This window comes from Orycteropus afer, unplaced genomic scaffold (assembly GCF_000298275.1).
Source record: "Orycteropus afer afer isolate SDZICR_OR568_19922 unplaced genomic scaffold, OryAfe1.0 scaffold00066, whole genome shotgun sequence".
In the NCBI taxonomy this organism is placed as follows: Eukaryota; Metazoa; Chordata; class Mammalia; order Tubulidentata; family Orycteropodidae; genus Orycteropus; species Orycteropus afer.
In genome coordinates this window covers 11,669,224-11,679,788 of record NW_006921653.1, presented here as the reverse complement: position 1 = coordinate 11,679,788, position 10,565 = coordinate 11,669,224, and the positions used below count along the sequence as shown (strand labels likewise).

Here is a 10,565-nt window from a genome sequence, read left to right as displayed (position 1 = left end):
TAAATTTTGGTCAATGACATGAGACAAAGTATATGTGAACTGCTGTATGAAAAGTGAATTTACTCTGTAAATCTTCACCGAAATCCTAATACAAAAAAAATAATGATAATAAAAAAAAAAAAAAAGAAATGCAAGGCATGCTTCAGCATGTATATAAAAATAAAGCTTTCGTATTTGTTACAAAATGAAAATAAGAATTTTCCCCAGGTAGCTACATTTCCATTAGTTGCATTTCAATTTGAGCTGTCTTTACCTTATTTTCTGTGACTCTCACTGAACATAAATAAATAACCCTAGCGAGTATATGACTCAATAACACCCAGGGACAAATAACTTAAATGTGATGACAATTTTCAGAACTGATGGAGGAATACAAAATCTTTTACTTTCTATCTGTTATTTGGGCAGGTTTAATTTATGCAAAGTTTTATATTTAGTTTATTAAATGAATACTTAATACTGTTTTTATTGGCTCTCTTTTATATCTTCACTGTTCTCTATAAATAATACTTCTTGATAATAGATATTCAAATACATAATCAAGAACTAGTCTGCCAAACATTTGCATTGAAGGGATTTTAACAAAAAGCACTACTAAAATAAATGTAGCCCACATACACACAAACACTAAGGGAATATCAGTAATTGATCAATTTTGTTTTTTCTTCTTTAAAGAAATGATTTACCTTGGAATGCTGCTGGTGGATACTGAGGGGGATATCCAGCTGGCAAATTTGTTTCTGGCTGAGAAGCATTTATTTGCACATCTGTAAAACAAGGAGAGAGAAATACATGCTGCTTGAATAAAATATATGCATTAGAAAGAAAAGTACATTGTCCATTGGTAATTTATGGGAGCTCGGGTGGCGTAGTGCCTAAGGCATTTGACTACTAACCAGAAGGTTGGTGGTTCAAACCCACCAGCCACTCCTTGGAAGGAATATACTTAGTGATACTGCCTCGGAAACCCAAGGAGAGGTCTCTATGAGTCAGATCCGACTTGATAGCAATGGGTATAAGTAATTTACATTTCTATGGTCTATGTTGTATTGAAATATGTAAAGTGAGTTTTTCAGTTAAGTTGTGCTTTTGATCAGAGCTAAATTGTACTAAGAACCTATTTCAAACAAATTATCTTTAAGATAAAATGAGACAGCTAAATTACTGGAACTGAATTTCTAGTTTTCCAAATACGCCTAATGAATATTCAGTTCCATGGTTTGAATTTGCTAGTACTACAAAGAAGATTGTTTTAAAACTACAAATAGACTGAGGAGTTCCAGCAAGTTGGTAGAATAGGTAGACAAGCTAAACAGACCCCCTGCAACAAAGTAATGAAAATCCAATTGAAAGCAATACAGAATATGATCATGGAACCCTGAACTTTGAAGGGAAAGATGAAGAAATGGATCAGACACTAACCAGTAGAAGAATCTGAATAAAAACCATGAGTAAAGAGAAAAACAGACCTGAAGATTGCCGGCTCTTCTGAGGGCACAGCCATTTTGAATATTTCAGTGTGCCCTCAGTAACAACCTAAGAATTGGGTCTGCTCAACAACTACTACATGGGCAAGGAATGCACTGGTGCCTGACAACTAGAAAGGAAAACAGCAAATAAGGAGATAAGCAGAGCTGGGGACTGCCATTGGTAAACAGCCATTCTGAATATTTGCAAGCAGCATCCCAGTAACAACCTAAGAATTAGCTCTGTTTACCAAGGGAAAAATGAGCAAGAACTGAACTGGTACCTGACAACCAGAAAGGAAAACAGTGAAGGAGACAAACAGTCCTGAGGGCACAGCCCTTTAGAATATTTGCAATTGGTACGGCCATTTTGAATATATCCAAGTGGGGCTCTGACCTGGACAGCAACCTAAGAATAGTATCCACTTGCCGAGAATAGCATGGGCAACTGCACTGTAGACTGATGACTAAAAAGGTATGATATTCCCCTTGTTACTCTCATACCCCACATCCTCTTAGTAAACAGAGGTGTGGTCAATCCCCACCATCACCCACCTTCCTGACCAGCAGGAATTCTATCCTGGTCTGTGCCCTAACAAAGCCTGGGTGCTATGCCCCTCTTTTCACAATTTGGTTTTTGTTTGTTTTTGAATTATGCCTTTTATCTTCCTCCTTTCTTCCTTTATCTTTCTTTCTTTATTTTCTCTTTCCCTTCCCTGATTCTTGTTTTTTTTTCCCTCATTCCTTTTGCTGGTTGCCTTCTTTTTTCCTTCTTTTGGTTCTTCCCATTCCATGTGTTCCCTCTTGCCTCTTGCAGTATTCCCATTTTTCTTTACTATTTTTTACTCTTGCTCTTTTCTCTCTTCACTCCCTCCCCAGATAGCATGAGGTTATTTTTTTTTCTTTTTCTCATTCTTGCTTTTGTCTTTTTAAAATATGTATTTAAATTTTTTTCTCAATTATGGATTTTCTTTTCTTTCTTTTTTTGTTTTGTGATTATTCCTGATTGCTTATGCAGTTTGAGTTTTTAGTTCTCTTGTTTTTAATTTTTTGGTAGTTCTTCTAATTTATTTTGTCTGAGTGGCAGACAGCAATTGTTCTCATACAACCCAACCGTACCTGCACCTCTTGCAGCCCCCACCCACTAAGTGAGGGCCACCACTTTCTTTTGCATCAACTGGCCAACAATAGATGGCAGAGATTACCAGCTGAACTCACCATCAACTGCTCTTTATGAACAAATAACAGAGATCTGTGGACACACCCTCATTCTCTATCACACCTACCAGGGACAGGTGGTGAGCACCTAAGCGCTAACAACTAGCAAATAGAGGAGCACAGCACCCTGTAACACAGATATATCAAAACAAAAGAAAGAAAGAAAAAAATCTTACGAAATCAAACCAACAGAAAACCACAAACTAAACATAAATACAACACCACCATAATATCTCAGCGACAACAGACCATCACAATCTACACAAAGCAGCAACATAAAGTAGTGAAAACAAGGGGCCAGGATACAAAGCCAGAAAACATCCCTGAGGAAAAACCATCATTGGCACTCCCTGATGAACAATTCAAAAGAATTATATTTGGGTGCCTCCAGTGAATTGAAAGACAGATCAAGGAAAACACTGACAAAATTAACGAAGACACAGACAAAATTCTAAAATAATTTAGGGAAACAATACAAGAACAAATTGACAAAATAAACAAAAGATTAGAAATGATACAAAAACAACAAATAGAAATGCAGAAGAGTAATACTAAAATTTCAGAAATAGATGATACATTGAATGGAAAAAGGAGTAGAATCAAATCAATGGAAGACAGATGCAGTGAATTGCTTGATGTGGCCCTTCTAGCCATTGTCCTCCATTCTGTGATGTTTTGTAAATCCCATTATCCATGCCTATTTGGGGTGGTGTGGTAGTTAAGGTCAGGTATCAACTTGGCTGGGCAGCTGGTAGTAGTCATTCCCTATAATGACTGGCAAACGACTCTGTGATGGGATTTAGGTTAATTCTGTTGGGGCAACACAGGTGGAATGTATTTTGAGTCCTGCCTTGCTGGAGGGTATAATTCAAATCACCACTCTTAGCTTCCCTGAGGGTATACCTACGAATCTCCTGGGAAGATTTGCTATCTTCTTGCTCCGGCTTTGTGTCTTGGATCATCCTCATCTCACTCCTGGATTTGGGACAGCAGCCATCATCTGATCTGCTGATCGAGGTTCATCAAACCCTGAGAGTTGGGAGGATCCGCCAGACCTACTCACAGACCTGGGACTCGCCAGCCTGCCAGCCTCCACCACTACTACGTGAGACGAATCCTTGGGTGTCTGTGAGTTCTGTGAAACGTTACAGTGAAATACAGAACCCTAACACTGGGGAGATTACTGGGAGGAGGAGGAGGAGGAATTAATGTCTGAAATGATGGAGTGGCATGGTAGTTTGGACATTTGGGACATCTTTAACCTCTGCCTCATGGGGACCAACCTCGTGCTGATCTTTCTAAGAGAAATTGTTCAAGCAACAGAGTTAGAGAGATTGAAGACAAATACTTCAATACTACTTTGTTAAGGTATCAGTCAGAAAAAAGATCAAAAGAAAATGAAGAAGCCTAAGATCCATGTGGGATACCATCAAGAGGAATAACTTACATGTGACTGGAATTCCAGAATAGGAAGAGAAAAATAAAACACAGAGAAAACTGTTGAAGATTTGTTGGAAGAGAATTTCCCTGATATGATGGAAGACAAGAATATATCCATTCAAGAAGTTCAAAGAATCCCAAACAGGATAGACTCCAAAAGTAAATCACAAAGACATATCATAATCAAACTCAGCAAAACCAAAGACAAAGAAAACTTGCTGAAAGCAGCACAGGAAAAATGAAGATACCTACAAGGGCAACAATAAGACTAAGCTCTGATTTCTTGGCAGAAACCATGCAGGCAAGAAGGCAATAGTATGGTACATATAAAACCCTGAAAGAAAAAAAAAATTTCAACCAACAATTATATACTCAGAAAAACTGTCTCTCAACTATGATGGTGAAATTAGGACATTTCCAGATATGCAAAAATTAAGGGAATTTGTTAAAACCAGACTGACATTACAAGAGATGCAAAACAGAGTCCTCAGACAGAGAACCAACAATAGCAAACAACAATCAATGATTAATATACATGAGGACATAACCCAGAAATTAACTCACTTACAGAAGTATATGAAGTAAAACAAGCTTACAAGACTGTAAAAAGGGAATCAGATATATCAATTGGTAAATGAGGACAACCACAGAACAAAAAGAGGGAATTAACAGCGTAGTTACAGAACTTCTAAATAGTGAGGAAGTCAAGACCACTGTGAGATAGAACAGACTGTTTTATACTTCGGAAGAAAATGATAAATCACAAGGTAACCTCAAAGAAAAATAATAAATCTTTCCATCAAAATGAAAAAGAAGACAAGCACAGATATTCAGCTAAAACAATAGCAATGAAGATGATAACACGATTAATAAACAAAATGAGATCAGCACAGAAAATTATATGGAACAAAGAAATAAGCAACACCATTGAAAAATACATAACAAAAGGACATCAATAAGTTCATACTTGTCTATAATTACACTGAACTTAAATAGATTAAATGCACCACTCAAAAGATGGGAAGTTAGAGACTGGATAAGAAAACATGACCTATCAATATGCTGTCTACAAGAGACTGACCTTAGACACAAAGACAAAAACAGACTAAAAATTAAAGGTTGGAAAAAGACATATCAAGAAGAAGGCAATCAAAAAGAGCAGGAGTGGCAGTATTAATTTCTGATAAGACAAAGTGACCATAAGAGACAAGGAAAGACATAATAATAATTATATATAATTATTATGATTACGGGCAGATGGCTTTTTGGAGGACCAGAACTGGTAGGGAAGGCTGGGAAGCAGAGGCAGACAGATTTTTGGAGGGTCGGAACTGGTAGGGAAGACTGGGAAGTGGTGGCAGATGGCTTTTGGAGAGTTGAAACTCATAGGGAAGGCCAGAAAGTGGGAGGGAGTGAAGCAGTTTGGAACAGGTAAGGGAGACGAACTTGTCTGTCAGTTAGTTGTCTTGTGGTAGCTTATGTGTTGCTGGGAGGCTAGAGGCTGTGTCATCAGTGTTTCAAGTGCCAAGAGACTTAGCCATAGTGGACAGGTTTCAGTGGCGCTTCCAGCCTAAAACAGATTCAGGAGAAGGAAGAGGCCATCGACTTCTCAAAGAACTGGCCAGTGAAAACCTTATAAATAGTGGTGAAACACTGTTTGATATATTACTGAAAAATATCCCTGAAACACTGTCTGATATAGTGTCAGAAGATGAGCCCTTCAGGTCAGAAGGCACTCAAAATACAACATGGAAAGAGCTGCCTTCTCAGAATAGAGCTACCTTAATGTTGCTGATGGAATAAAGCTTTCAAGAACTGCTTTTGATGATGAGGCACAACTCAAGAAGAAACAGCTGCAAATATCCTTTAATAATCGGAACATGGAACGTATGAAGTATGGCTATCGGAAAATTGGAAGTTGCCAAAAATGAAATGGAACACATAAAGATCAATATCCTAGGCATTAGTGAACTGAAATGGACCAGTTTTGGCAATTTTGAATCAGACAACCATATTATCTACTATGCCAGGAGTGACAAATTGAAGAGGAATGGCATGGCATTCATCATCACAAAGAATGTTTCAAGATCTATCCTGAAGTACAATGCTGTCAGTGACAGATAATATCCATATGCCTAAGAGGAAGACCAGCCACTCCTCGGAAGGAAGGTTGGGCAATCCTACTTCCGTAGTGATACTGCCTCGGAAACCCAAGGAGGGGTCGCTATGAGTCAGGTTTGACTCGACGGCACATAACAACAAGAGGAAGACCAGTTAATACTACAATTATTCAAATTTACCCACCAACCACCAAAGCCAAAGATGAGCAAATTGAAGATTTTTACCAACTTCTGCAGTCTGAAATCAACTGAACATGCAATCAAGATGTATTAATTATCACTGGTGAGTGGATTCCAAAAGTTGGAAACAAAGAAAAATCACTGGTATTTGGAAAATATGGCCTTGGTGACAGAAATGATGCTAAAGAGCACATGACAGAATTTTGTAAGACGAACAACTTATTCATTGCAAATACCTTTTGTCAACAACACAAATGGAGGCTATACATGTAGACTTCACTACACAGAGTACACAGGAATCAGACTGACTACCTATGTGGCAAGAGGCGATGGAGCAGCTCGATATTTTCAGACAAAACAAGGCCAGGAGTTGAGTGTAGAACAGATCATCAACTGCTCTTATGCAACTTCAAGTTGAAACTGAAGACAAAACAGTTCCACAAGAGCCAAAATATGACCTTGATTTTATCCCTCCTGAATTTAGAAACCATCTAAAGAATAGATTTGATGCATTGAACACCCATGAGTGAAAACCAGAGGAATTTTGGTGAGATGACATCAAGAACCTTGACCATGAAGAAAGCAAAAAGTCATTAAAAAGACAAAAAAGGAAGATAAGACCAAAGTGGATGTCAGAAGGGACTCTGAAACTTGCCCTAGAATGGAGGAACTGGGTAAGAAGAAGGAGACAGGCCCCACCGCTCAGGCAATAAAGGGAGGGGAATGCATGGGAGACAAAGTCAATTATTATAATGAAATGTGTCAAGGGTTGGCGTTAGAAAACCAAAAGGGAAGAAAATGCTCTGCATTTCTCAAGCTGAAAGAACTGAGGAAAAAATTTAAGCCTCAAATTGCAATATTGAAAGATTCCATGCGCAATGTATTCAATGATGCAGGAAACATCAAAAAAAGATGGGTGGAATACACAGAGTCACTATACCAAAAAGAATTGATAGGTGGTCATCCATTTCAGGAGGTAGCATATGATAAAGAACCAATGGCATTGAAGGAAGGAGTCAAAGCTGCACTGAAGGAAGTGGAGAAAAACAAGTCTCCAGGAATGGACAGAATACTCATTAAAGTGTTTCAACAAATGGATGCCCCATTGGAGGCACTCACTCAGCTATGCCAAGAGATTTGGAAGACAGCTACCTGGCCAACTGACTGGAAGAAATCCATATTTGTAACCATTCCAAAGAAAGGTGATCCCACAGAATGTGGAAATTATCAAACAATATCATTGATATCACATACAAGTAAAATCTTACTGAAGATAATACAAAAACGGTTGCAGCAGTATATTGACAGAGAACTTCCAGAAATGCAAGCTGGATTCAGAAAGGGATGTGGATCAAGGGATATCATAGCTGATGTCAGCTGGATCTTGGGTCAAAGCAAAGAATACCAGAAAGATGTTTGCTTGTGTTTTATTGACTATGTAAAGGCATTCGATTGTGTGGATCATAACAAATTATGGATAACTTTAAGAAGAAAAAGAATTCCAGAACACTTAATTGTATTCATGAGGAACCTGTACACAGACCAGGAGGCTGTCGTTTGAACACAACAAAGGGATACTGCAGGGTTTAAAATCAGGAAGGGAGTGTGTTAGGTTGTATCCTTTTACCATACTTATTCAATTTGTATGCTGAGCAAATAATCTGAGAAGCTGGACTATATGAAGAAGAACGTGGCATCAGGATTAGAGGAAGGCTTATTAACAAACTGTGACACGCACACAACACAACTTTGCTTGCTCAAAGTGAGGAAGACTTAGAGTACTTACTGATGAAAATTAAAGACTGCAGTCTTCAGTATGCATTATACCTCAACATAAAGAAAACAAAAATCCTCACAACTGGACCAATAAGCAGCATCACGATAAACAGAGAAAAGACTGAAGTTGTCAAAGACCTCATATTACTTGGTTCTACAATCAATGCCAATGGAAACAGCAGTCAAGACATCAGACAATATATTGCATTGGGCAAATCTGCTGCAAAAGACCTCTTTCAAGATCTGAAGAGCAAAGATATCTCCTTGAAGACTAGGAAACACCTAACCCAAGCCATGGTATTTTCGCCTCATATGCGTGTGAGAGCTGGACAATGAATAAGGAAGATCGAAGAAGAGTTGATGCTTTTGAATTGTGGTGTTGGCAAAGAATGCTAAAAGTACTGTGGACTGCTAAAAGGACTAACAAATCTGTCCTGGAAGAAGTGCCGCCGGAATGCTCCTTGGAAGCGACTTTGTCTCACCTACTTTGATCATGTTGTCAGAAAGGACCATTCTCTGGGGACGGATGTCATTCTTGTTAAAGTGGAGGGTAAATGAAAGAAGTGAAGGTCCTCAATGAGATGGATAGACACGGTGGCTGCAGTGATGGGCTCAGGTATAGTAGGGATAGGGAGGCTGGAACAGGACCAGGCAGTGTTTCATTCTGTTGTACATAAGGTCACTATGAGTTGGAGGACTAGATGGCACATAACAACAATAACCTTATAATTATATAATGTTTAAAGGATTAATTGAACAACAGGACATAATCAAAATAAATATCTATGCAGTCAATGAAAGAGCTCCAAAATACATAAATCAGACTTTAACAGGACTGAAAAGACAAGTAGATGACTCTACAACAATAGTAGGAGATTTGAATATTCAAGTATCAATAAGATAAACCAACTGGAAAGAAACTCAACAAAGATGAAGAAGAAGTAAACAACAGAATCAACCAACTTGACCTTATAGACATCTATAGAGTACTTCACACAACAATAGCACAATATGTATTCTTTTTAGCACATATGAACATTCAGTAGGATAAACCATATGTTAGGCCACAAAACAAGTCTCAATAAATTTAAAAACTTTGAAATACTTCAAAAGAACTTCTCCAATCACAATGCTATAAAATTGGAAATCAACACTAGGAAGATCATTGGTAAAAGAAACTGCATGGAAACTGAATAACATCCTACTTAAAAATGACTAGGTCATTGATGAACCCACTCCTGTGACTTCCAGCCAAACAAGAAACAGGCATATGAGCTGAACATTTACATTAAGTGGACACACTCTATGGAGAGATCAATCATGGGAGAATAGAAGGGCTGTGTATACACAGGGAGACAGATCGGGGGGCAGGAGTACATGGGAGGGAAGGACACAGGGAAGAGGTAACTATGGGGAGGAAGTTGGAGGGGAGCTGTTGCATTATGGGAAATTGCAGTCAATGTCATAAAACAAAGTGTATGTGAGCTGCTGTATGGAAAGTGAATTTGTTCTGTAAACTTTCACCCAAATCACAATAAAAATTAAAAATAAATAAACAAAACAAAATGTCAATGTCAAAAACAAAAAAGTCTCGGGAAAAAAAAAGACTGGGTAATAGAAGAAATGAAAAATGAAATTAAAAAATTACTTGAATCAAATGAGACTGAAAACCCAACACATCCAAATCTTTGGGACACAGCAAAATCCATGATCCAAGGGCAATTTATAGCAATAGATGCACACATCAAAAAGAAGAGCCAAAATCAACACCTTAACCCAATTTTTTCTACAATTAGAAAAAGAACAGCAAAAAAAGCCTGCAGTCACCAGAAGAAAAGAAATAATAAAGATTTGAGCAGAAATAAATGAAATAGAAAATAGAAAAAAATCAACAAGACTAGAAGTTTGTTCTTTCAAAAGTTTAATAAAATTGAAAAACCACTGGCAAACTTAACAAAGGAAAAGAAGAGGAAGATGCAAATAACATGAATAAGAAATTAAATGGATGATGTCACAACAGAGCCAAAAGAAATAAAAATAATAATATCAGGATACTATGAAGAATTGTAGTCCAACAAATTTGAAAACCTAGAGGAAATAAACAGATTACTAGAAACATAGTACTTATCTAAACTAACACAGACTGCTGTAGAAAGTTTGAACAGACCCATAACAAAAGAAGAAATTGAACAGGTCGTTAAAAAATTACCAACAAAAAAAAGTCTTGGCCCAGATGGTTTCATTGGAAAATTCTAACCATCATTCAGAGAAGAGAGCTGACATGTATCCTATCCAAACTATTCAGAACATAGAAAAAGATGGAATCCTCCCAGATTCATTTTATGAAGCAAGCATAACCTTGATA

At 37.6% G+C, this 10,565-nt stretch overlaps 1 protein-coding gene across 1 annotated transcript in view; it reads right to left on the bottom strand.

The window, feature by feature from the left end:
- The window catches only part of PLSCR1 (phospholipid scramblase 1), a 74,994-nt gene that overhangs the window by 52,308 nt on the left and 12,121 nt on the right, over positions 1-10,565 (bottom strand). Inside the window, exon 2 of the mRNA XM_007940211.1 lies at positions 687-767. Within this exon, the coding sequence (XP_007938402.1) occupies positions 687-767 (81 nt within the window). The remainder of the gene's footprint in view (positions 1-686; positions 768-10,565) is intronic.